The 27,524-nt window shown below is 39.3% G+C and overlaps 2 protein-coding genes across 7 annotated transcripts in view; both read left to right on the forward strand.

Moving 5' to 3' along the window:
• The window catches only part of IPO11 (importin 11), a 253,163-nt gene that overhangs the window by 209,844 nt on the left and 15,795 nt on the right, over positions 1–27,524 (forward strand). For all 5 annotated transcript variants that reach the window (XM_034773322.1, XM_034773326.1, XM_034773323.1 and 2 more), the window contains exons 29-30: positions 15,982–16,077; positions 21,138–21,222. In XM_034773322.1, coding sequence (XP_034629213.1) covers positions 15,982–16,077; positions 21,138–21,222 — 181 coding nt within the window. The remainder of the gene's footprint in view (positions 1–15,981; positions 16,078–21,137; positions 21,223–27,524) is intronic.
• On the forward strand, positions 1,517–7,537 carry LRRC70 (leucine rich repeat containing 70). Of its 2 annotated transcripts, none has more exons than XM_034773336.1 (2): positions 1,517–1,991; positions 2,563–7,537. In XM_034773336.1, the coding sequence occupies exon 2, from the start codon at positions 2,574–2,576 to the stop codon at positions 4,497–4,499; it is 1,926 nt and encodes a 641-aa protein (XP_034629227.1). In that variant the 5' UTR covers positions 1,517–1,991; positions 2,563–2,573; the 3' UTR covers positions 4,500–7,537. The 2 variants fall into 2 exon arrangements, with proteins under 2 accessions (XP_034629227.1, XP_034629225.1); XM_034773334.1 differs by having other exon boundaries at positions 1,517–1,931.

Consider the following 27,524-nt stretch of genomic DNA (forward strand, 5'->3'; position numbering starts at 1 on the left):
TAGGTGAATAAAATGCTTATAAAAGGTTACACGCTTTGAAAAATCAGGCCCTAGAACTCTCAAGTTGGGCTCCCAAAGTTAGTGGACACTTGAAAAATTTGTTCTTAATCTCCCTATGGTTCAATTTCTTTTCTGCAAAGTGGGGATAATATCTTACACTGGAAAGGTGTTGTAAATATAAATTCATTAATGTTTGTGAATGGTTCTCGGTGTCATAGAAAAGTCCATAAGGAAATTTAATAATTTTGTATTCAGTGCAGGTTTTAAATACTATGCAGTAAATAAGACATGGAGCCATACACTGAATGATGAGGATAAAAAGGAATAGTGACTAGATACCCATTCAGAGAGTATTATCCATTTTGTGCACTGAATGAGGCAAGGTCCTGTAGGAAAAATAGTAAATAAAAATTATCTTATTGTACATTGACAAAGGAGACAAATTAAGGTTCAACGGGCAACCTTAATTCTGGCAGTTTTCTGACGTTTGAGTGTTTGATTTTGTGACCTTAATGTTCTTAGCACAGTGCTTTTGTGTGTAATATGCATGCTCAGTAAGGACAGACTCTTCAGAGATTTTAGCTGCCAAGCTGTACTAAGTCTCCAGTAATCATGTGTGAAGTGATATTTTTCAGAGGCTTATAACTTGGCCAAATTTGAGTGGATTTTTCACAGGGATGGCAAACACACACATCTCTGACCCAAAGCCCTCCTCAGCTCTCCCTCCCTAGCCAATTTTAAGTCCCTGTTCCAAAGCAAGGGGACATTGGATATCCTCAAAGAAAAAGTTACCAGAGTGTTTTAATATGGACAAAACAATGGGTTTATCGCTAACCTCATTCTTGGAAATGGCTGAACTGTTTTAACTGAACTTTTCCCCCCAAAAGGTTCAGCCCCCTTTGGTGGGGGAAAAGTTCAGTTAAAGCTAGGCAGTTTATCTAGCATGGAAAATTTCAGCCATAACACTTGCAGTTTGGGAAAGTTATAAGTAACTGAATCAGGGTCTTATGGTGGTAAGTGTCAGGCAGCCTTAATATCGGGTGGTGCTACCAGCCTGCTTATCATAGGGATGACTGGATCACTGCTGAAATGTAAAAAGTTATATGTGTAATATGTCATGAATTCTGCATACATAACTACAAAACTATGTTTTAAGAGGGACGATAATAACTTCTCCAGTTGAAGCTGCAGCAACACAATGGCATGTTATGATATGCAGGATTAAGTTCAAAAAATGACTTAGATAAAATATTGCTTTCTAGTGTCTCACCACACCATTTCCTTACACCATCTAAGATTTCATTGCTCTTCCATCCAAATACTGACCAGACCTGATTTTACTTAATTTGTGAGACCTGATGAGATCACAGCCCAAGTCCCCTTTTATAGACCTCAGTACTTTCTTACTTGGCAAGACTACGTTAATTATGTTGTTTGCTTTCGGAATAACTTTTCTCTGTAGTCAGTGAACTGTGTAAATGCTTTACATGATTTTTTTTCTATTTGTGAATAAATGCTTTTACGTTTACGATGTGTGTTATCACAATAGATATGTTTTACTCTGTAATATTTAGATCTGCCTAGCCATCTGATATGCAACTCTTATTATGCATCACCAGTTTTTATAAATTAAGCATGTATGGACTGTAACAGCTATGTACTACAACAAATGAATTTATTTCTGGGTTTTCTAGAAATAAATAGCTGAGATTTCCTTTCCAACTATACTTTAGAAGCACAGATAAAATGACTTCCTGTCTCACTATTTCCTGTATCCATGGTAACCTCTCTTTAACCACTCACTGTGGAAGAGCCTATGGGAAGAATGTTTCCTGAGTGAACAGTTGCAAAACCTAGGGCAAAACGTGAGCGCTCTAATAAACCGGAATGTTGCTAAGAAAAGTCTTACAGCACGTCTAAAAAGTAAACTTGTAAGTAAGTCCAGTGAACTGCCTCACAAGCCACCTGATAATATGAATTTGTGGTTTGGGGTAAGACTTTTTTTTTTTTTGGAGGGGGGGGGTATATTTTGAACGTAACTGGGCTCACTTAAAAGTAAAATTCAAAAAGGGAAGTAAATGTTACTGATGAAAAGAAACTTAAAAAAAGTCAGTATTTCTTTATAAATGCCAGTGAAGCTTTAAAACTTTTCAAATATATAAAATTAAGGAAAAGAATTTACAATGTGTTGAATTTACTGAAAGCCATTGTTATGACAGAATTAGTTGCTTTTAAACAGTAACTGATTAAATATATTTCGACTAGCTTGGCAAGTATATTCATTTTACCATTCTTTTACTCTAATTTTAGTTCACTTCTAATATAGGACCATTGCCTAAGAAGCAGTTTAATCTTTATGATGTTTAACTATTTAGTGTCAAAAGAGAGAAGATGTAGAATACAGTATTTAAAAGTACTATTTGTTCATTTATATGGCATATTGGCTGAGAATATTAAAAATTATCACAAAGAGTTGCATCTGTTTTTTAAAATTATTCAAATAGAACCTTAGAACTTGAAATGAGTGATATTTACAAATTTGATTTTTTTTATCTCTAATAGCTAAGTCAGAGATGACTGAGAAAGCCAAAGACAGGGATGTGTGTGGACTTCAAAGTTCTGTACCCTGCACAGGAGTATTCCTCCATATCCTTAACTGTTTTCTTTTGTTGCTGCTCCAGAAAGAGGTACTTGGCTGTCCATCCGTCTGCAAGCTCTGCACTGGGAAACAAGTTAATTGTCGTAACTTAGGTCTTTCAAGCATTCCAAAGAACTTTCCAAAAAGTACAGTACTTGTATACCTCAGTGGGAATAATATATCACATGTAATTCCAAATGAATTAACAGGCCTTCAGAAGCTTGCTGTGCTCTATTTGGATAATTCCAGCATTTCATATGTGCATCCAAAGGCTTTTGTTGAACTTAGTAAACTGTGCTACTTACATCTAAATAATAATCACATAAAACGTTTGGATCCAGGAATATTTGAAGGGCTTTCAGATCTTCATTGTTTATACCTTCAGAATAATCAAATATCTTTTGTTCCTAGAGGATTATTTAGTGGTCTCATTTCAGTTCGATACTTAACGCTTGAAAGAAATCGCCTCAGTATCCTTGGAAGTGGCACTTTCTTGGGAATGATTAGTCTTCAAACGCTTAATCTAGCCAACAATAAGATTTCACGGATATCAGATACAGCATTTCATCATCTTGGAAACCTTGTGTATTTGTACCTTGAAGGTAATAATTTAACACATGTGCCATCAAAGGCCATTGGAATACTTAAAAATCTAGAAAGACTTTCCTTGTCTCACAACCCTGTTGGGTCAATACATCCTTTTGCATTTAAAGGACTTGACAGGCTTGAATATCTATCTTTAAAAAGTGCAAAAATAAAAAGCATTATCATGAATGGATTTGCTGGATTAAATAACCTTAAAAAGTTAATTTTAAGCCATAATGATTTAGAACATGTAAATTCCAACACTTTTACTTCGTTGCATAATTTAATGTACCTGCAACTAGACAAGAATAAAATAGTTAGTATTGGTGATAATGCATTTGAAAAAATGGGATCTTTTTTAAAGATTCTAAATCTAGCATCTAACAACCTTACCAATTTGCAGCCTAAAATGCTCAAGCCTTTGGTTTCATTAACTCATCTACAGGCAAATAACAACCCTTGGAACTGTAGCTGCACACTGCTTGGGCTACGTAATTGGCTAGCATTATCTTCAATCTCTGTCAAAATCCATTGTCAAAATCCCCCAAGTATGCGCGGTAGACCTTTGCATTATGTTAAATGGACCGAATTTACAAACTGTGCTATCACTACCACTAATCCAGAAACCGCCTGGAGTGTAGCATCTGTAGGTATCCATCATAGCACCGCCTCTTTAGTGATGGCATGGCATATGGTAACCACATATGATAAACTTGTACATTTGGAAAATGCTGGAACTAAACGTGTTAATTTCTGGGGAAGAGATCCAACCACATCTGCCAGTCAATTTCTTTATGAAGAATATGCTGCTGGGAATCCATCAGAAGCAACAACAGTGTTATCAGTATTACCAGTGCAAACAGTTGCACAGATTGTGCCAGTTAACTTGACCATGGAACAGAAAAGTGAATTTCCTCCAGATGCTGCATCTGTATCCTTAAAAACGTCTCTAATCTGTACACAGCAGGTGGAGAAACTGAATCAGGCATTTGACATTTTATTAGCCTTTTTCATTTTAGCATGTGCTGTGATCCTTTTTCTAATCTATAAAATTGTCCAGTTTAGACAGAAGCTGAAGATGCGGGGAGAGTCGGGGGAAAAGGGAATAGAGTACTACAGTTCTTACCAGGCTGGTAGATACAATGTAACTGACCCAGTTCAGTCCCTACCTCAAAATCCAATGAGAAGTTCAGAATTGGACCAAATTAAGTTTATCAAACGAACAATGCCTGAAAGTCAGGCACAGGTCATCCTGTTTGAACATTCAGCATTGTAACTTATTCAGCTAGACTTTTGATGTTGAATTTATTGTGGTTTGAAATGTCAAGAAATCAAGTGCATTAAGTTCTCTTAAAAATAGTTTAAGTTTCTCTATTTGGTTAACTGGTTGATGGTTTTGTGGAAAATGTTATAATTTGGAATTGATATCATGATTCTTACTCCAAATGTCACTGAATTTCTTAACCTTTAATAGCTATACTGTCATTTGAATCTTAGGCCTGTGTCATGGACAAATCTCATTCTACTCTGTCCCCATTTGAGGGAATTCTTCATTCATAACTCCTGCAGCTAACAATGAGTGTTCTCCCTGTGTGAGAAACTAAAACTATGCTTTTAAAAGGTTTTGTTCTTTTCAAATATTTATTATTATTAAATTATTCATAGAAGCAACATAAAACAGCTTGTAAATGAGTAAGCAAAACTGATGGTGATTGTTGTTGTCAGCATCATGAAGCTGAAATAGTTGTGTGAGAAAATGGTTCTCTTAGGAAGATAGTCTCTTAATATGTGAATAGTAATTCATAATGACCATCTGAAATGGAGCAGAAAACAAAAGGGATGAGCATTCCTTTTCATTTAACTTGGATTAGGTTAAATCTTCTGAGAAACAGGCAAAATAAACTATACATTATTTGTATTTAAATACAAAATATATGTTGCTAATATTCGGAGTAATTGTTGCAGTGTGTATAGTATGTATATTAAAACAAGATATACAATATAATTCATTATCCAAATTCTCTATCCAAAAATCATAGTTATCCGAATACACAATATGTTCTCCAATAGCATTTCCATTTATCCAAATGCCCAGTTATCCAAAAGTTTTGGCTGTTCCCCAGGCATAAGCAGCAGATTGCTAAGACTAGAGGAGGCTCAGCCTCCCTAAATCTATCTCTGCCTCTGTGGTGTAGCCAGGAATGGATTGGTTGGGTCTTAGTACCCAGGCCCACCCAAATCAGAGCACCAGCCACAATGCTTAAAGTGAGGGGGATTATGGCGGGGTGTCAGCCCTAGATTTTTTTATTTTATTTTTTTAAGATTGAGTCAGGTTACCAAGGGGCAGTCTTTTAGTAGAGCTGCTGCCGCCTCATACCATTCTGCACATCTCTGCTTCCCCATCAACACAGGCTCTGATTGGCTCTCAACTGCCAAACAATCAGGTTTTCACCAGGGCCCCCACCCAGCAATGGATGAGGGCAGGGCATGCCTTCATCAATAAAAAAGGAAGTAACCTGAGCCGGGTGGCATTGGATGGAGCCTGTATTGATGGGGAGCGGAACAAAGCCTGGGACTGGGAGCAGTAGCCTGTTTGCCAGGTCTCAAGACCACTCCTTGGTGCAACCACTTCTCTCACACTCAAGCAGAAGAAGGACTCTGCCCCTTAGCACCTTTCTCTGGTCACTGCTTTCCCATGTCTCCCATCTCCCACAGCTAATCCGATTGTAGCCAACATCTGCCATCCACCCAGGGCCATGATTGGGTTGAGGCACGCTTCTGCCAATGGGGAGGCAGTAGCCAGAGCTGGATAGTGTAATGGCAGAACCACTTCCCTGCTGCCATAATGGAGCAGTGGCTAGGCCATATTTGAGTGGCATTGTGACCTGGCACACAGGGTCTTATTATTTCCAGTCTTTGCTCTGCTCCCACATGGACACAAGCCTATGTGTGGCTATGCCCTTGGTCAGGCCCCCTGCCATATATATATAATATATATATATATATATATAAAAAATTCACCATCCTCCCAGGCCATGTGGATAAACAGAAGTGAACTGTATATTGTTTGTTCATATATTCATATATCTTCTCTCTGCATATCACACTAACTGGAAAATAGGGTATATAGAGAAATAAATTTTCCTGTACGTTGAAAAAAGGACTTCATAATATCCAGCATCAGAGGCCTAGATAATTATTCCTTAATAGGAGGAATTTTTTCATCCCAAGGTTAATAGTTTTTTTCCTATGAACTTGAAAATGCCAGTTTTTGTATCATTCATCATCCCATTTAAGATTTTTTAAGTTAAACATGCTGTATTATTAAATAGCCTTTGCTGAGGGGTGTATTTTGAATCACAAGGTGAAATGACTTTGTCTCAGCCAGTACCCGAGATCTAGCTTTTAAGATCAGGATCCATCTTGAATAAATGTAAATTAGTTTTTAATTTGTACCGTGCATCTGTTTTAGCTATTTATATTTACTCAGAATATTGTTTGATTGTGTCTGCTGGTATCCTGGGGTGTGTTTTAAACTGTTCTAATTTTCTTTTATTTTGGGATTATATTTATTTGATGTTTTTCTCCCCAGACAATATGAATGATAGCATTAAAAAGCTATAGAAGTTTGCCACAACTACTAATTTAGGGTCAGATTTTCAGCCAATCCTAAACTGGATCTCCATTTTTGTAGGTGCAGTTCATCCATAGGTATGTGCACCAAAAATATAGATCATTTATGTATCTAAGCAACCAAATCTACAAGCACAATATTTATGCCCACAGTTTTGCACCAGTAAAAATGGAGACCAGTGTTTGAAAATGTGTACCCAAATGTGAAATGAATTTATCTTGTTCAACTATAGAGCCAGATCCTTTAGTGTTGCACATCCCTTTTTCATCATGCTGCCAGTACATTATGGTCAGTCTGCCATAGGAGCATCACCACAATGCGCAAAGGGCATCCTCTAAAGTAGTGTTTTTCAAAGTTCGTGTTGCAACCCAGTACTGGGTCGCGGCATGTAAGGCACTGGGTCGCCTTGCTCAGCACCCAGGGACCCTAACGGAACATTAAAAGTCCCGTCGGCAGTGCTGCCCAGCTAAGGCAGGCTAGTGCCTACCTGTTCTCCACCGTGCTGTGCCCCAGAAGCAGACAGCAACGGGTCTGGTTTCTAGGCAGGAGGGCCACAGGACTCCGCACACTGCCCCTGCTCCGAGCACTGGTTCTGCACTCCCGGCCAATGGGGACTGGGGAAGGGAAGGATGGTGCCTGCGGGCGACAGCTGCGCAGAGCCACTTGTGCACCTATGTTTAGGAGCTGGACCTGCTTCTGGGGTGCAGCACAGTCCGTGGTGCCAAGACAGGTGGGAAGCCTGCCGCTGTGCTGCTGACTGGGAGCCGCCAGAGGTAACCCCGTGCCCCAGCCCTGAGCCCCCTCCCACCCCTAACCCCCCCCGGCCCCCCCAACCCCTCATCCTCGGCCCCACCCCAGAGCCTGCTACCCCCACCCCAGTGCCCTGACCCCCTCCCACACTCCAACCTCCCGCCCCAGCCCTGAGATCACCCCCAATCCTGATGCCCCTCCTGCACCCCAAACACCTCATACCCGGCCCCACCTCGCAGCCCTCGCTCCCGTACCGCAACCCTCTGCCCCAGCCCGGAGCCCCTCCCACACCCCAAACCCCTCATCCCTAGCTCCATTGGGTCGCAGGCGTCAACAATTTTCTTCAACTGGCTCCCCAGAAAAAAAGTTTGAAAGCCACTGCTCTAAAGGCATAGAACCACCAAAGGGCTCCTGTATCATCTCACTTTCCTGCTGGCAGCATAGGGGACATGTCTGAGATGCCTCTATGTTGGATTGATCCCCAGCTGCAGTTTCAGCTTCTCAGGTTACTCTAAGCTGCTGTTGAGGACTGCTCCTGTTCACAACAACCCAGTACGGGGTGTGTGCAAAAACAAGCTTTCCACCACCATCAGACTTGTGCTCTCATCCTACACTGCACTATATACGCCTTGCAATAGCCAAGTGTCTGACCCATGATTTCTTTGTATTAAATGTGGTGTAGCATCAGGCATCCTTGAATGAGACTTTAAGTTTAAAAATCATCCCTGATATGCTACTAGGGGAACAGCTACTATGGGTCACATGACCTTGTTTCAACCAATTGGATTGTTTGGCATTACGAGGATATAATACAGATATAGAGATGTTAAGTATAATATGCACATACATTTAGAGAGGAGAAAAGCATGGAAAATGTTTCTTGCCTTGGATTCAGATTTAAAATATGCTTTAGATAGCATGGTCATGGAAGCTGAAACAAAACCATCCAACATCTTATCTTTCTTCTTGCCCCATTGTGCTTATTGTCGCATTCTGGTTCTTATATAGAATTCACTGATCTGGTGATGTTAGGTTTTCTTGTGGGGTTAGTAACAATTGCAGAATATGAAATGAGTGGATTTTTAAAAAACTTTCTGTCTTCCTAAAGAGTCTGTGACATTTTAATGTCCGTCCTTCGTAATAAAGGACCAATATAATCTCCTAGGTTAAAGAAATCCACGTGGCTTCTCTCATAACAGAAGCGAGAATATGGACCATGCTTTTCAGTTTTTATACGTTTGTTCCTTAGATCAGGGGTCCTCACTGTTTCAGAGTATAGATTACATTTTAATACAGCAACCCCTCAAAATCAGACTGCTCTCTCATTTTTGATTGTGTAACATTCCTGAGGCAGCTACAGCCATTGCTTACATGCACAAGTGATATTAGGTAATTATTTAATGTAATTTTAGGCTGTTTCTCTATGTGATTTATTAGTTGGAAATGAGGAGAAACCAGTTCCACATGACCAGCAAGTGCTCTGTGGACCACAAGCATTCCCCTGACCACAGTTAGTGAAATGCTTCTTTACATTTTCTTCAAGATACTACAAAGATGATGTTGATATGGAAGCAGTTTTGAGAAAAAAATTCCATTGTAGAAGGAAAAGCATCATTGGTCTGATTTTTCAAAGTACTAAGCACCCAAAAATCCTGCTGATGTTGATATAAGGTTTGGAATCAGGCTGGGGGCGGGGGAGGTATTTTTTTTTCTATTAAAGGGAAGCATACATTAATTTTCCAGCATTCACATTTAATATATCTTTTTGAATTCAAATGCTATTTTAGTAAATGAAAAGAATTGTATTCATTATGGTGTATTTCTGGAGTTATTCCCATCATCCTAGCCCATGGAGAAAAAGAGTGACGCTTTAATCTACCCTTGCCACCTCTGCTACTCTTGGCCAATAGGGAACTGATTTGAATGTTCTTCCCCATTGACTTGTCAGTTTCTACATCAATCCTCTGGGCCTTTGTGGAGGAGCACTGAAGATTTCACCTCTGTACTTTTTCCTCCAGATCTTCAAGGAAGGGAAGCAAAGTTTCCAGTTTCCCAATCCAACTTCTCTTCTCCTTCTCCCCCCTTCCTTCCTCTCTCTCCCTCCCTCCCTTCCCTCCCTTTCTGACAGACTAACAGGATATACACATTAGGGGCAGGGACAATGTGGTTGAGTACCCACATTTTGATTCTTTGGGGTATGTGTTTTATTAAAATGATGGTGGTAGAATTTTGTCTATAGTAGTTTGGCATGTTGTTAAAATGGTGATGCTGAATTTTTGCACAAACTTATTAGAATAATAAAAAAATGTGAATGGATAGCTTGGTTGATGGAGTAGGGAAAGGGCAAACATTTATAATATTTTCCCTGGAACCCACACTATTTGGATGCTACATCTCACTCGTTTTTATTCTGAGAAAGTAAATATATATTAAAACAAGAGCTGTAGAACTAAACATGCCACAAGTATACATACTTACATCCTGGTGTACTTTTAATTATAGCTCAAGTTTTTATGTGCAGACAGGCCCTTCCACCAATTAAAATAGTGTTTATGGTATCAGCTGCAGCATTGGAGCCGGGTCCTACAGCCCTTACTAAAAGGAGATATAAACCAGCAGTGTTGGATCTTAAGTCTTTTTCACAGGATCCCAGAGAAAAGTTGTGCTCTGAATAATGAGGAAAATGCAGTTGTCATGAAAGCACCACCAACTAGTAATAAAAATATTTTTATTGGCTGAAATCAAACTATATGGAATAAGAGATGCTTACTTTTTTATGTATTAAACTCCTACTATAGACAATATTCATTGTTTAATTTTGAAAGAAAAGTTCATTTAAACACAGTGTCCCTAGTGCTGTCTTGAATTGGCCTGCCATTTTGATTTGCCATTACCTTTCTAGGAACAGACACTGGCTACTTTTGGAAATCCTTTATTTGTTACATTGATTTGCAAGATGTTTCCTTGAGAATAAGACAATAATACATTTTATATTGCCCTTGATCTTTAATGTAGGTTTGTTTTTAAACAATAGTAACCATGCATTGACTTGTTTTTTTTCAATATGTGTCTTGTATTCTAAACATTTTGCACTGTTTAATTATCTCATATTTGGTAAGGCTTTTAGCATAGTTGGAAAAAGAAACTTTGTTCCTTTTGTTCCATGGCTGAAAAGTCACACACATGTTTACTGAACACTATAATTTTTACCCACTTTTGGCAAGTGTTCTACATTCGCCTGACTTTCAACTTTGCAATACGCTACATTTTTTAATCTTTACCAGGTCCTGCAATTGCAGCACAAGGAATAAAAATGATAATGTAAATGTAATAGAAAGATCCCTTCTCCACCCCCAGAAAAGAGGAAGAAAATGACGATGAAACAAATTTATAATCCAGATTGCTTCTTTTCAGAATGTTCCTGACCAAACAATGTTACCACAAAGCTCTACGCCACTCCTTGCCTCTTGCTTCTACCAGATGACAGGATCTCAGGTTCCCAATGGTCAACCTTCTCTGATATGTTTTGGAGAATCACAGATCCTTTGAAGCTTAGGTGTTCAGGTGGGCCTTTCTATGAGCTTTTCCCACCAATTTGTAAACACTGAAACCCCCCAAAAATGTGAATAAGAGAGCTGCCCAGTGTAGTTTGCACTCTGGCCACTTAAAATAATCCATTCAAGGGACTCCTGAACAGGTGGATCACAGTTGGCCATTTCCTGTCCTGCAGAACTGTGCCTTCCATAGACCAGCCCTTTTTGATATAGATCCCAAAACCCCAACAGCGGTCCAAGAATCATGCATATTGAGAGCAGTAGAAAATATATGCCAGATGGCTTGTGCTTCTAATTGAGCGGCATATGCTCAAAGGGTATAGTCTACACCTCTAGAATCCCAGAGCTATTCAAATGCAAGAACTTGTTGAAACTAGTCCTGTATGTTCTTTGCATGCTTGGGCCATGTGCCTTATATGCTATACTGTGTCCTGCTTGTTTCCCCTTTTTGCGTCCTTTTGTGTACAATTAGACTATTATACGCTTCATACTGAAGTATTTGATAACTGTTTTAACACCAAATTACAAATTCATTTCCTAGAGGAAATTTTCTAGAATTGAGCGAAAGATGGGACAAAAACTTTTGATATCAAGATGGTTATTTAATGATAGATTAAATAAAGTAATATCAAAGCAGGTTTTAAAAAAAACTTTTCATGTATTCCCTATGATACTTCAGAAACAAGGACATGAAATATTCCAGTGCTAGATGCAGTCTCTCTCTTTTTCCTAGGTATGTAGTATATTTTTTCTTTTTTTGGATGAAAAGAGAACATTTTCACATAACTATAAGTAATCTGAAAGCTGCATTTTATCGTCTTTTATAAGCAATTCTTATCCTAAATATGAAAGTAAAATGAGAAGCTGACAAGAATTAAAGTAAAACTTCAATTTAAAAAATCAGGTATAGATTATTTTTACCACCACTTAAATACAGTTTTACTTTATAAGATAGAATATTTAGAAGATAATGGATAGGACTGAGGTACGCCAATGCTCACTCCCTTCAAACAGATACGAAATTGATTATATGGAATACATCCACCTGATCCTCACAGACTACAACAGCCCTACATCTCTTGGGAGTTCACAAAAATGTAGTATGGACAAGAGCCCTTAAGTTGAGTTGTGAGGTCAGAAATAAACGGAACCACGTTGCATTTAACCAGTTAAGGTGATGTCTAATTGGCTATAAAATAATGGTTGAAAGTTGTAGAGTGGTCTGGATCTATGGCTATTTCCAACAATGAGGTGAGATTAATTCCACTGTCCTAATCCAGGATAGCTCTGCATCAAAGTTCTTAGATTGTGAGCAACACTTACGCTTTATCTTTAGTTCTCCAATTTAATCACACATATTCCTGAGCATCATTTTGCCATAGGCTTAGTTTACAAACTTTGGAATTCAGTAAGTTAACACTTGAAGCTGAACATGAGCAAGACAGAGGTTATGCTGGTGGATAGAGTAAAACTATCTGGAAGAGTTTGGTCTGTGGATGCAATGTTGAAGGTGCATGCCCACAATTGGGCAGTACAGTGGATAGGTTAGGAGCGCTCCTGGATTCTTCACTAATACCAAGCTCTCACATAGCAGTCTTTGCAAATAATATTTTGTACCATCTCTGCTTGGCTCAGAGACTCTGTCCCATCCTGGTGAATGATGCTTTGGCCTCAGTTATTCAGACCTTTGCCCCCCCACAGCTGCACTGCACTGCCATATACCTGGGCATGAAGCCTTCGGCATTTAGGAAACTCCAGCTAATATAAAACACTGGGCCAAGTCTCCTCAGCAACAAAGGCTACTGCAAACATATCACACCTGTCCTCTGCTCTATACACTGGCTTCCCATGGAATTTCGAATCAAGTTCAAGGTCTTCATCATTATCTTAAAGGTGCTCAATGGCTGAGGCCCAGATTATCTAAAAGATCCACCACAGCTTGAAGATAAAGTCCAAGGCTGTGAACTTTGCTCTTCTGGCACAATGGAACTTTCTACAATAAGAATAGCACTTTCTTGGGGGTGGTCCAAGACTGGAATGAACTCCCAGAGGAACTAATAACCATCACAAATCTCATTACCTTCCACTCTAAGAGCAAGGCATATTTCTTTTGTCTTGCCTTTTCTCATATAAACATATAACTGTGTGTGTGTGTGTGTGTGTGTGTGTGTGTGTGTGTGTGTGTGTGTGTGTGTGTGTGTGTGTGTGTAAAAAAATATATTTTTTTTAAATCCAAAGTAAAACACTCCACTGCACATAATCTTCCCCTGGGGAGGGGATGAAAGAACAAACACACAACTTATGTTAGTCACATTGCTTAATGCATTGCTGGAGGGTATTCAGATATTATGGTTAAAGGTGCAGTATAAGAACCTGTATAGAACAGAATAGTATATATGCAGGCCATGTGCTGCTAAAGTGGCTTGTTGAGAGGTTGGATGCTCCAGCAGAGTCCATAGGAGCATTCTAGTGCCTTCATGAGACTAAGCATGCACTGTAGTAGAGGGGTGAAAACATTATCTACTATCTGGATCAGACAAAAATGTTTCCTAAAGTATTATGTGCTCCCAATATCACTTTTCCCAAAATAGTGAAAGTTATGAGGTCAGTTCAACAAATCCATTTTCAAGCATGAAAGGATGAAATGGGCCTTAAAATAGAACAGGAGAGTCACTACCATCAACCCATCACAATGAAGTCTAAAATATTGTTTTATAGCTGTCTTCAAAGCTAGGTACAAGGTCTTGTTTCCTTAGCTGCTTCATTCAAACTAAAACTTTACAAAATTAAACTTTTAGTAGAGGGCTCTTCCGTCTAGCAGACAAAGACATAAAAAGATCCAATGACTGGAAGCTGAAGCTAGATAAATTCAGGCTAGATTTAAGGCACAGTTTTTTAACAGTGATGATAATTAATCACTGAGATGTTGTGGATTCTCCATTACTTGAAGTCTTTAAATCAGAATTGGATGATGCTCTAAAAGATGTGCTGGGTGAAATTCTGTGGCCTGCGTTACACAGGAAGTCAAAACTAGATCATATTGGTACTTACTGGCCTTAATGTAAAAACTGCCTATTGCTGGTAAGGGTATTCATTCAAATCCAAGATTTTTCTTGAATTTAATTTCTCATATGACTGTTTGATTAAAAAATTAAATGTAAGTAATTTTGTTACTCAAGAAGGAAAGCATTTTTGGGGTAGCCACAATTTGTTCACAAGCTTATATACCATATTTTAGTAAATAATTATCTTCCATAAAGACAGTGTTGATATGCCCCTGCTTTAATAGAAGATTTTAGAAGTTGTTTAAGAAAAATTGTTCTCTTTAACCTCTGAGGCTAGGGTAAGAAGCAATGGGCTTAAATTGCAGCAAGGGAGGTTTAGGTAGCGCATTAGGAAAAATTTCCTAACTGTCAGGGTCGTTAAGCACTGGAATAAATTGCCCAGGGAGGTTGTAGAATCTCCGTCATTGAAGATTTTAAGAGCAGGTTAGACAAACACGTGTCAGGGATAGTCTAGGTAATACTTAGTCCTGCCTTGAGTGCAGTGGACTGCACTAGAAGACCTCTCTAGGTCCCTTCCAAGTGTTCGATTCTATGAAATATATGATTGCTATTAGAAACTGTGCTTGTTAGAATCAGTCCCAATATCATTCTTTCTTCCATATTTTTAATATTTCTTAGGTTTACTGTACATAGTCTTTTTTAAAAAGAGCAAAATACATTCTCCCTCATCCTTATAACAACCTTTTATGTACTTAAAAACTGTTATCATGTCCTCCCTCAGTCTTTTCTTCTCCAGACTAAACAAACCCAGTTTTTTCAATATTCCTCATAGGTCATGTTTTCTAAACCTTTAATCATTTTTGTTGCTCTTCTCTGGACTTTCTCCAATTTATCCACATCTTTCCTGAAATGTAGTGCCTAGAACTGGACACTAGGCCTCAACTAGAGTATTATCAGTGTGGAGTAGAGCAGAAGAATTACTTCTTGTGTCTTATTTACAACATTCCTGCTAATACACCTCTACCCCAATATAAAGTGACCCGATATAACACGAATTCGGATATAACATGGTAAAGCAGTGCTCCAGGGGGGCAGGGCTGAGCACTCCGGCGGATCAAAGCATGTTCGATATAATGCTGTTTCACCTATAACGCGGTAAGATTTTTGACTCCCGAGGACAGTGTTATATCGGGGTATAGGTGTACATCTGACTTGTATTTAGCTTGTGAGCCACTATGATCCCCAGCTCCCTTTTCAGAGTACTCCTTCCTAGGCAGTCATTTCCCATTTTGCATGTGTCTAACTGATTATTCCTTCCAAAGTGGAGTACTTTGCATTTGTTCTTATTGAATTACATCCTATTTACTTCAGACCATTTCTCCAGTTTGTGCACATCATTTTGAGTTTTAATCCTATCCTTCAAATTTAAAGATGAATTGCACTCATATAGTAATGATAAATGTTTTTCCCTTATTTAAGATATTTCAATTTTTATCCAGTTTTGTAATTGTCTACAAAGTTGTATGGTATAAGTTATTGGTAGACGTATAGTGCAGTTTCATCCTTCTAAAGGAAAAAAAAGAAAACTCTACATTTCTAGTTAATTTGCCTTTTCGATACTTTTAGTCACTTGTTTTGCCAGTTGCTTCTTAGCAGTTTGTGTAATTTATTTTAAAATTTTTGAAAAGTTACTTGACAATGTGTTCAGCTGAGCATTAAATAATGAAAACACTGCAATATAGGTGTGCCCTATGCTTATCAAGCAAATTTCCTGTTTAGCTAGTCCAGCTAAAACATTTTCCTGTTGTTTTCCAGTGTTATCCAAGATAAATTCTGTGGCATCATTAACATTTCTGTGGAAGGGCTGCATGATGTTATGACTGAAGATCCTGAAACAAGAACATACAAAGAGTAAGTGGAAAATCTAATTAACTTGTGTGTGCTGAATTTTACTAGCAGTTTAAGATTTGCACTCTCTCTCCCCCCTCCCCCCCGGAAAAACTGCTTTGGGGAGTTGAAACATTTGCATGTTCTGAAGAAGTCTGTTTTCACAATAGTATATTTTTTTGTATGGGGTTTCATGGGAGTATTGAAGCATGAGGAAAGTATTGTAATTTTGTAACAAGCTTTGAAGTAGGAGTAGACTAAATTAGACTTTGGCTAATAACTTCATCTGCCACATGGTTTTATAAATTGTGTGTGATTTGTAAGACCATGTGGTAGGTAAATGTATGAGGCAATGTCTAATTTGTAAGGCTGTTGATTAATTGCAGTTAACTCATGCGATTAACTCAGAAAAATTAATCGCAATTAATCACAGTTTTAATTTCACTGTTAAACAATACACTACTAATTGAAATGTATTAAATATTTTGGATATTTTTCTACATTTTCATATAAATTGTATTCTGTGTTGTAATGGAAATCAAAGTGTATATTATTTTTTATTACAAATATTTGCACTGTAAAAATTATAAAAGAAATAGAATTTTTCAATTCACCTCATACAAGTACTGTAGTGCAATCTCTTTGTTGTGAAAGTGCAACTTACAAAAGTAGATTTTTTTTGTTTTGTTACCTAATTGCACTCAAAAATAAAACAAAATGTAAAACTTCAGAGCCTACAAGTCCACTCAGTCCTACTTCTTGTTCAGCCAATCGCTAAGACAAACAAGTTTGTTTACATTTACAGGAGATAATGTTGCCCTCTTCTTATTTACAATGTCACCAAAAAGTGAGAACAGGCATTTGCATGGCACTTCTGTGGCTGGCATTGCAAAGTATTTACATACCAAATATGCTAAACATTCATATGCCTCTTCATATGCCCACCATTCCAGAGGACAATATTTAAATAAATGGTATTCTATTATTTAACAGTGCGATTAATTGCGATTAATTTTTTTAAGCTATTGACAGCCCTATTAACTTGGTCTCTTATTGTATGGCTTTTCATGAGCATGTGTGCACTTACACCCCTACATATATATTAAAGAGCATTTGGTTTATAAATTATATGTACTTCATTCAGTGTTTCTCCTAAGGTGGTATCAATGAAACCATAAGTTTTTCAGGCTTGTTCCCAAAGCAACAAAGCTTGCCTGTTGAGACTAAAGTGTATAAAATGGACATAAAATGACCTTGAGTTATTGCTTAAAACCATGTGCTTTTGCAAAATATCCTGTTTCTAGTATTTGGGGTGAAAATCAAGACCGGATGAAATTTGGTACCCAGTTTACAGCACTGGAGAGACTGGAAGCCCATTCTACAAGAGTAACCCTTCCTCCACAGCTTGTTTACATAATAGAATCTGCATCTTACATGTAAAAGTCTTTATTTAAATGGTTCTTATCCCTCTTCATGAGAATTACTGTGTCCTAATCTTCTACAAGCCATGTCTGATGAAGCAGTTTCTTGAGAGAGAAAGGAACGTTACTAATCAGTAACTGGAGCTCTCAAAATATATTGTTGCTACAGATCCACATTGATCCATCCTCCTTCCTTGCTTCTTGGGAGTACTGCAGCTAGTTTAGATGAAGTAGAGAAATGAATACTTATGTGATGAGGCCTGGTTCTTGGGTCCGCAGATGGAGGCACACACATGCCCGGATGTTTAAAATACGTTAGAATGGCTGTGGGATTGCAAGACAAGTGTATCTCCTACAGTGTCTCTCTGCAGAGGCTATCTATTTTGAGAACTCTAGTAATTGATAAGAATTTTTCCTTCTACGGAGCACTGTGATTCAGGTGTTTTCAGACTTACAAAGGATTCCTTAACAACCTTAGAAGTACTTCTAAGTTGCAATGTATTTATGGTCAGGCAGAGCCTCTGTAATTCTGAATGTGCTGCTCTGCCTAAATGCATTAAAACAACGTATATGACAGAGGTATTTCTGAGTTTAAAAATACAAATGTAGGTGCTGCTTTCCCACATCCAGTTCCTTTATGCCTTAATTCTCCTTATACATTTACAATGAATTACAAAAATAAATAAAATAAATAAATGAACAATAGTGAAGAGTAAATCTTTTTGTTAATGGAAAAAACAAAGACTAGCAATAGCACATCAGCATAAGCAGTCATCATATTTTATTCCCCAAGCAGAGGCCTTATCAGCTACAAGAGAGAGAAAGCAGGATTTTACATATAAACATCTTCCTATTGACAGCACTCACAAATATGTATGAGGGTAAAAAATCTGTTCTTCAGTGTTATTGTACTAAGGATATCAAAATACAATTTATTCTAGAAAGCAAGAGTGTCATTATTGAAATTTTCTCCAGCATGTTTATCTTCTGTCAAGTTAGAGGATGTCTTAGCTGAAAAATAATTTGAATTCGGTTTATTACTTTATCTTGCAAAAAATCAGTGTTGTTCAGGCTCATACATAATATACACTGTTCCTCTGTTTAATTTAGCAGCTTTAATTTAACAGGGATATTAAACAGGAAGAAGTTAAATTCCACTGTATATTTTAACCCCCTGCTGAAAAAATTAAAAAGCGTTCCCTTTGAACTACATCAAACACATCCCTGCAAGAAAAAACAGAACTTTAAAACCCAGAGATAACACATAATTTCTTCATCTCATCAGCTCCAAAATTCAATGTCAATCTGACCAAAAAAAAAAAAAAAAAACAGTTATCACAATGAAAGCAGAGTGTGATGTCATAGCTGACATTGGTTCAAAATATGGATCATCCATTTTAAACAGATCCTTCTTGTACCAGTGAAGAGAGCATGGAGCTTAAGCATTATAATGCAGGAATAAAGAAGATCTTTCTATAGGAGAGGAGCATTCCTTTAATTTCAAGCATCTCTTAGATATAATTTAAACACATTGAGGGAGCTGATAATTAAGTAACTCTGTCAGTATGGAAGAGAAATGTACAAAATATAAATTGATTGAATATTTTGTGTTTTCCATTGCAACACAGCATATCTGAATACCATATCAAAACAGTAATCTGTGTAGCCTGATATCCTGTCTCTGACAATGACCAATACCAGATACTTCAGAGGAAGGTTGCAGTAAACTCCATAGTAGATAAATAAGGATAAACTGCCTGATAGGGGACATTGCTTTCTAACCACTTTGTATGTTTTTAATTGGTTTATGCCCTAAAGCAGGAAGTCTTTATACCCGGTATAAAAGAACTAGTTTTTTACCCAATGTAATGTACCTATGGATGTTCCCATTTTTCATCCATGTGTGTAAACTTTGTGACAATGAGTTGTACAGATTAAGTATGTGCTGTGTAAAAAAAAGCATTTCCTTTATCAGATTTTAATATATTATTTTAAATTTCATGAAATATTCTGAGTTCCGCTCTGCTTCTCAAAGGTTCATTGTCCTGAATTAAAGTCTGTTTGTTCATGTAAAGAAGCAAGTTTACTTGCTGTACTGGTTTGTGTAAGTCACCTAAACTCCATGCTGATGTATGAATCAAATCCAATTTCTGTTCCACTGGTTCATGAGTCATTACCAGAGCGACGAGTTGTGTGGTTAGAACTTACTAACATTTTCTGCCTCTTCATTTTGTGTAATTTCTGAAAGTATTATTTCAGCTATAAGTGGCAAAGTCTGATTTTGTTAACTGCCAGATTGTCCATAGCACTTCTACCTCCTTACTATAGGCTTTTGCAAAGAGCTCTGTGGATTTAGTTATTTTATGGTTGGTAGTTTGTTACTAGATAAGAATCTCTCTCTAATTGTCTTCCCTGGTGTTTATTACACACTAAAGGAACTGGGATAAGGTTGTATTAGTGTTTTGTCAAGGGCAGTTTTTGTTCCCCCCTCCCAGAGACAGTTTATTTACTATCCCCAGTGAAAAAATACTCAGAAATCTTAGACTTCACTTATAATGCAGCCTGGAACCTTCATTGGCAACCTGGGTTTACACCACAATGGTGCAGACTCCATGGCTTATTTTAAACATAAAACAAGGGGAGCCCTTGGGTTCTGTGGTTGCTGCTCAAACACACATAAGGATCTGTGAACTAACCAGTGTCCGAACTGATGCGAGTCTTGTGATACATTTCCCAAGTATAGCGATGTCCTAAGAGAGAACAGTCTAGAAACAAAGGGAACTGACACCTTCTTCAGTAGCTCATTGAGGCTCACTTGGACTGCAGCATCTTCACCACAGAGGGCTTATTACATTATTTATTGGCTCATCATAATTTTGGGATCGGAAATTTGCAGCCCCACATCCATACGTGTGCCTTTCATTTCATTTCTACCGATCTGCATCTCCTTTTGAAAATTAATTTCTTATTCACCAATTCACTTTTATTAAAGACCCTAATCACTTTTTACCATAATATAAAGAACCTCTGAGAGCCATTTTTAAAATGCATGAAACATTTGTGACATGTGAAATACTGGGATTATATAGCACTGTTATTAAACTGAACCTTGAAAAACCTTAATGAAAGAACCAAGAAGGCCTGATGGTACGAACCAAGCCCTAAGCATCTGAAATTTTTTAATTTTACTTCAAAACCTGACTTAAACCAGAGACTTAAATAGAAAAACATTTGAGCTCTCTCTAACCACAGTAACTTCTAAATCCATATGTCTATTTAGTGTAGCAAACATACAAACTGAAAAGGGACTTGGTTTTATATATGATGTGGGAATACATGTTTTAAAAACTGGCTCAATATATTCCAGCTGACAACAAGTTGTCTAAGCAGGTTGGCAATTTAGAAAGGACACTATTGCCTCTAACAGTGGAAGGACCCTTTTGCAATAAAACAGGTACCGATAAACCTCTTGAGTGACATGGGATCCTTTATGTTATCTATTGATATCCTGTTGAGGTAGCTACTGTTAGAAAGCAATGGTAGTTTTTAAATAACTTATACATATTTTTCCATTATCTTGAATACCTAGTTAGTCTGCCATTTATTTTTTTGAGTATTTTAATTGTTAGTGTGAATTTACAGTATGTGTATTCCTGTTCTTAGCTGCATGTTGATGTCTCATTTTGAAGAGCCCAAAGTGACAGAAGATGAGGAACCTCCTACAGAACAGGACAAAAGGAAGAAGATGGTAGGTTCTTGATATCTTTAGTTAAATGTGTAGAGTTATAATTTAATACAGTAGTCAACCGTAAGTCTTTGCCACTGGATTTGGTTCATCCATTGTTGTCATTTATAGTACGCATTAAAAACTCTGATGCCAACTGAGAGGTCAGGAACCTTCAGGACAAACTGCATAGCATAAACAATTATACTTTTGCATTTTTTTCAGACTCTAAAGTCTAGTAAAGAACAAAATTGTCAGACACAGATGAACATAATTTGTTGGGGAATAGTCAACACGGTATTTGTAAAGGGAAATTATGCCTCACCAATCTATTAAAATTCTTTAAGGGGGTCAAAAAGCATGTGGACAAGGGGGATTGAGTGCATATAATGTATTTAGATTTTCAGAAAGCTTTTGACAAGGTCCTTCACCAAGGGTTCTTAAGCAAAGTAAGCAGTCATGGGATAAGAGGGAAAGTTCTCTCATGGTTTGGTGACTGGTTAAAAGATAGGAAACAAAGGGTAGGAATAAATGGTCAGTTTTTAGAATGGAGAGAGGTAAATAGTGGTGTCCCCCAGGGGTCTATACCGGGCCCAGTCCTATTTAATATCATCATAAATGATCTGGAAAAAGGGGTAAACAGTGAGGTGGCAAAATTTGCAGATGATATAAAACTACTCCAGATAGTTAAGTACCAGGCAGACTGCTAATTGCTACAAAAGGATCTCTCAAAACTGGATGATTGGGCAACAAAATGGCAGATGAAATTCAATGTTGATAAATGCAAAGTAATGCACATTGGAAAACATCATCCCAACTTTAGACCCCGTCCCAATATAAAATGATGGGGTCTAAATTAGCTGTTACCACGCAAGAAAGAGATCTTGGAGTCATTGTGGAGAGTTCTCTGAAAACATCCACTCAATGTGCGGCAGCAGTCAAAAAAGCAAACACAATGTTGGGCATCATTAAGAAAGGGATAGATAATAAGACAGAAAATATCATATTCCCTCTAGGAGCTGCCAGGCTCCTTCCTTCCGCGTGCAGACGTGGCCGTCCCATCTCAAAAAAGATATATTGGAATTAGAAAAGGTTCAGAAAAAAAAAAAAAGATTGGGGTATGGAACGGCTGCCGTATGAGGAGAGATTAATAAGACTTGGACTTTTCAGCTTGGAAAAGAGATGACTAAGGGGGGATATGATAGATGTCTATAAAATCATGACTAGTGTGGAGAAAGTAAAGAAGGAAGTGTTATTTACTCCTTCTCATAACACAAGAACTTGGGGCCACCAAATGAAATTAATAGGCAGCAGGTTTAAAACAAACAAAAGGAAAGTGTTTTTTCACTCAATGCACAGTCAACCTGCCAGAGGATGTTGTGAAGGCCAAAACTATAACAGGGTTCAAAAAAGAACTAGATAAATTCATGGAGGATAGGTTCATCAATGGCTATTAGCTAGGATGGCCGGGATGGTGTCCCTAGCTTCTGTTTGTCAGAAGCTGGGAATGGGTGATAGGGGATGGATCACTTGATGATTACCTGTTCTGTTCATTCCCTCTGGGGCACCTGGCATTGGCCACTGTCGGAAGACAGGATCCTGGGCTAGATGGACTTTTGGTCTGACCCAGTATGGCCATTCTTATATTCTTAAAGAAATGCTGTGAAGAAGTGATGGGAGTGGGGGAGAGGGAGAAAAAAATCCTTCAACATGTCTTCCAGTTTTTGCCTATGTCTCAAACAGGAACATTACTAAGGATTTCCAAACATTTAGTCTTTCTTGCAGAATAGTTGTTAGAAACTTGAAACATTTTCTATCCTGTAGAACAGAAGTGACAGTTTATATCTGTAACAATTTGTTTAATTCATATTTCATTCTTTCTTTGGTAGGAAGCCAACATCTTATATAAACATTTGACTTTCCTGTTTTTGGTATATGGTTCACAGTTTCCTCAGGTGGTTCTTAATTTCCTTAAATTGTATGCTAATTTTAAGTAGAGCCAATTAGTGTTTTAGGTCAACTCTTTGCATATTAATCTAGCTAAATCCACTTTTCATTAAGACTGCAGTATCCCTAATTACAATAATCCCATTCAGCTGTTTTTAATTTTGTTTTTAATTCTAAACTTCCGTAGTGTTTTAAGTTAATTAGAACATACTAATTAAAAAAAAAAGATAAAACAGTTTCACAATCCACAAAAATATTATCCTACTATTATCCATAGCAGATTTTTTTATCCTTTTATGATGATAATGGTTTGGTTGCTTTAATAGAGCCAAATTCAGTAAGAATGCAATGCTTGTAAATTATTTTTAAGACCTGTTTGCAACAAAATTCTATGCTAAGTGCTCCTTTTTTTGGCAGCAGGTAGTTGCAGCAGGTAGTTGACCCAACAATGGTAGTTCAGGATATATTTGCTGTTGTATAAAATAATCCACTTCTTCCCTTCCCCTTAGTCGTTGTCTTCTATTCCAAGCTTGAATTTTTGTTCTTCCTCCCTAGGTTTTTTTTCCCCCTGGTAGGGTACTGATTTATAGAACCCGTCATCTGAGCTGTCATAGACCAAGCCACAGAATGACATTGTATGCCATTCACCTTTTAATTTATTTTCTGTCTCTCATTTGAGACAGTGCAGACTCACTGCCAACTAGGTTTTCCAAGCACTGGCATTTACAAGAAACCCACTATATTATATAGGGAGCTAGGGTAGGTTAACATATTTCTTTCAGGTAGGAAGGCAGTAGCATGGTGAAGCAGAGGAGGGAGTCCTAGATAACAGGGAAATCCTCAGTGGTAACTGGTAATCATCCTAGCAGTCACAGAAAGTGACAAGGAGAAATCTAGGGTCTACACTTCTGCAACTGAGACACCGAAAGCAAATTTGCCAGTGAGAGGGAATGTATATCTCTCTAGTGTAATTTTGTTATTTTATTAGACAAAATATTTCTTTGTGCAACAGAACATTTAGATAAAAGGACTGAATCTGTTATGCCAAAAATCATTTTTTGAAAATGACATCATGATATTAAGCATGTGCATTTCTTCTTTTGTCTGCATTGTTTTATCAGCTGACTTCTAAGAATGAATGGTGGTTCTTCAAGTGCTTGCTCATGTCAATTCCATTCTAGGTGTGTGCGCGCCCACATGCGCCGTTGTCAGAGATTTTTGCCTTAGAGGTATTCGTAGAGCCAGCTGTGGCACCACGTTGAGTGCCGCACTTGTGCGTCAGTATATCAGGTGCCGCCAGCCCTGTGCTCTCTCCATTCCTTCTTACCGCCTGTGGTGGTTAGTCAGAGCGCTTATCTTTACATAGCAAGGGCTGGTGGTTTTGTCTCTCCTGACTTTGAGCCTTAGGACCTTGTAAATAGTTGTTTATAGTAGTTAGCGTTAAGTAGTTGTTAAGTGTAGTTAGGAATTAGAAGTTAGATTCCCAGCGGGGACTTTGCCCCAGGTAGGGCATGTCCCAGTCTCCAGTGTTTAAGCCCTGTGCGAACTGTCACAGGCCTATGCCTGTAAGTGACCCCCACAGTAGCCTCCTCAAGTGCTTGGGGGAGTCACATGTGAAGGACAAGTGCTGTATTTGTAAACATTTTCAACCCAGGACTCAGAAAGATCAGGATAATCGTTTGCGGGGTCTCCTCATGGAGGCAGCCCTTCGTCCGACTTCCGAGCCGTCCTGACAAGACTCGCCTAGTACCTTGGCCTCAGTGTACAACGTACCACTGTCGCCAGTGCCCAGAATGAAAATAAAGAAGCCCGAGACGAGGCAGCGCTCTCCATTTCCGCGCTGCAGATCTCCAGCAATGTAGCTCAGATCCTCTGGGGCTCACCCTCGGTCACCGGCACCACAGTTGCGATCCCCACCATCTCAACTCAGATAGCCTTGGGGAAAGCGTCAGTCTCCATTTCACCGCCACCGTTTGTCCTCCCGCTGGTCGTTCTCAGCCCAGCTCTCAGTCGCCTGACCTGTGGGAGCGCTCCCCGTTGCAATTCCAGTCCCCCTGGCCCTGGACTCCTTGATACCAGCACCGATCCTCTCACTCCAAACACCAATTTCCGGCAGCAACGGTCAGCAGGGAGACACAGGCGTTGACGGCCCCACCATGGTCACTGGAAGGTGATCCCTCCAGCACAGCAGGGCAGGGCAGGTCAGCCCCTCGTCAAGACCCCACCAGTGTGAATGGGCACCTGAGGCTGCTTCAACATCTACGGCTGTCTTAGCAGCATGGCCAATGGCCAGGACAGTGGCCTTAAAGGAGTGCGTGGGGCATGCCGGTAATGCATTGCCCCCTTCACACCATTCATCTGCTACCGTCTCAGAGCAACAGCTGGCAGCAACACTGGGCTCGGTCCATGAGAACTTGCTCAGAGGTCGGGGTAGAGGAGACAGTGCCCACCCCAAAATCCCCCATCTCCAACAAGGGATGATGCCCTGAAGCCTATCCCGGCGGTACAGCTGTTGTCCTCGTCCCCGGACGAGGCGGTCGCAGGACCCTTGAGGTCCCGTCCGCTGGACGGTTTTAAGGAACACCAGGCCCTGCTTTGACTGGTGGCCGAGAATTTAGGCCTATTGGTGGAGGAGATGGCTGAGCAGGCAGACACCTTATTCAATGTCCTCTCAGACTCTACCCCGGCACGTGTTGCACTACCAGTGCATGACGGGGTCCTGAAAATTGCCAAAGCCCTCTGGCTGTATTTTAAAGAATCCTTATTGCGGTTGCAGGAACAAACCATCCCGATGTATAGAAAGAATAGTAAATATGGCAGGCGACCAGCTTGGCTAAACAGTGAAATCCTTGCTGATCATAAACACAAAAAAGAAGCTTACAAGAAGTGGAAGATTGGACAAATGACCAGGGAGGAGTATAAAAATATTGCTCAGGCATGCAGGAGTGAAATCAGGAAGGCCAAATCACACTTGGAGTTGCAGCTAGCAAGAGATATTAAGAGTAACATAGACTCATAGACTTTAAGGTCAGAAGGGACCATTATGATCATCTGGTCTGACCCCCTGCATGCTGCAGGCCACAAAACCCTTCCCTGGACTCTGCTGTTGAAGTCCCCAATCCTGTGTTTTAGTGACTTCAATCGGCAGAGACCCTCCTGCTAGTGATCCCTGCCCCATGCTGCGGAGGAAGGCGAAAAACCTCCAGAGGCTCAGCCAATCTACCCTGGAGGAAAATTCCTTCCCGACCCCAAATATGGCGATCAGTAAGACCCCGAGCATGTAGGCAAGAGTCTCTAGCCTGACCCCTGTTGGCCATTATACTATTTACGTACCATTGATTGGTTTTCCTTGGCTACTATGTTTTACCATTAAACCATTCCCTCCATAAACTTATCTAACTTAATCTTAAAACCAGACAGGTCCGTCGCCCCCACCGTTTCCCTAGGAAGGCCGTTCCAATATTTCACCCCTCTGACGGTCAGAAACCTTCGTCTAATTTCAAGCCTGAACTTCCCCACGGCCAGTTTATACCCATTCGTTCTCGTGTCCACATTAGTACTAAGCTGGGTTTCTTCAGGTATGTTAGCAACAAGAAGAAAGTCAAGGAAAGTGTGGGCCCCTTACTGAATGAGGGAGGCAACCTAGTGACCGAGGATGTGGAAAAAGCTAATGTACTCAATGCTTTTTTTGCCTCTGTCTTCACAAACAAGGTCAGCTCCCAGACTGCTGCACTGGGCAGCACAATATGGGGAGAAGGTGACCAGCCCTCTATGGAGAAAGAAGTGGTTCGGGACTATTTAGAAAAACTGGACGTGCACAAGTCCATGGAGCCGGATGCGCTGCATCCGAGGGTGCTAAAGGAGTTGGCAGATGAGATTGCAGAGCCATTAGCCATTATTTTTGAAAACTCATGGCAATCGGGGGAGGTCCCAGATGACTGGGAAAAGGCTAATGTAGTGCCCATCTTTAAAAAAGGGAAGAAGGAGGATCCGGGGAACTACAGGCCAGTCAGCCTCACCTCAGTCCCTGGAAAAATCATGGAGCAGGTCCTCAAGGAATCAATTATGAAACACTTAGAGGAGAGGAAAGTGATCAGGAACAGTCAGCCTGGATTCACCAAGGGGACGTCGTGCCTGACTAACCTAATTGCCTTCTATGAGGAGATAACTGGCTCTGTGGATGAGGGGAAAGCAGTGGATTTGTTATTCCTTGACTTTAGCAAAGCTTTTGATACGGTCTCCCACAGTATTCTTGCCGCCAAGTTAAAGAAGTATGGGCTGGATGAATGGACTGTAAGGTGGATAGAAAGCTGGCTAGATCGTCGGGCTCAACGGGTAGTGATCAATGGCTCCATGTCTAGTTGGCAGCCGGTTTCAAG

The sequence above is a fragment of the Trachemys scripta genome, chromosome 6 (genome assembly GCF_013100865.1).
Source record: "Trachemys scripta elegans isolate TJP31775 chromosome 6, CAS_Tse_1.0, whole genome shotgun sequence".
Classification (NCBI taxonomy): domain Eukaryota; kingdom Metazoa; phylum Chordata; order Testudines; family Emydidae; genus Trachemys; species Trachemys scripta.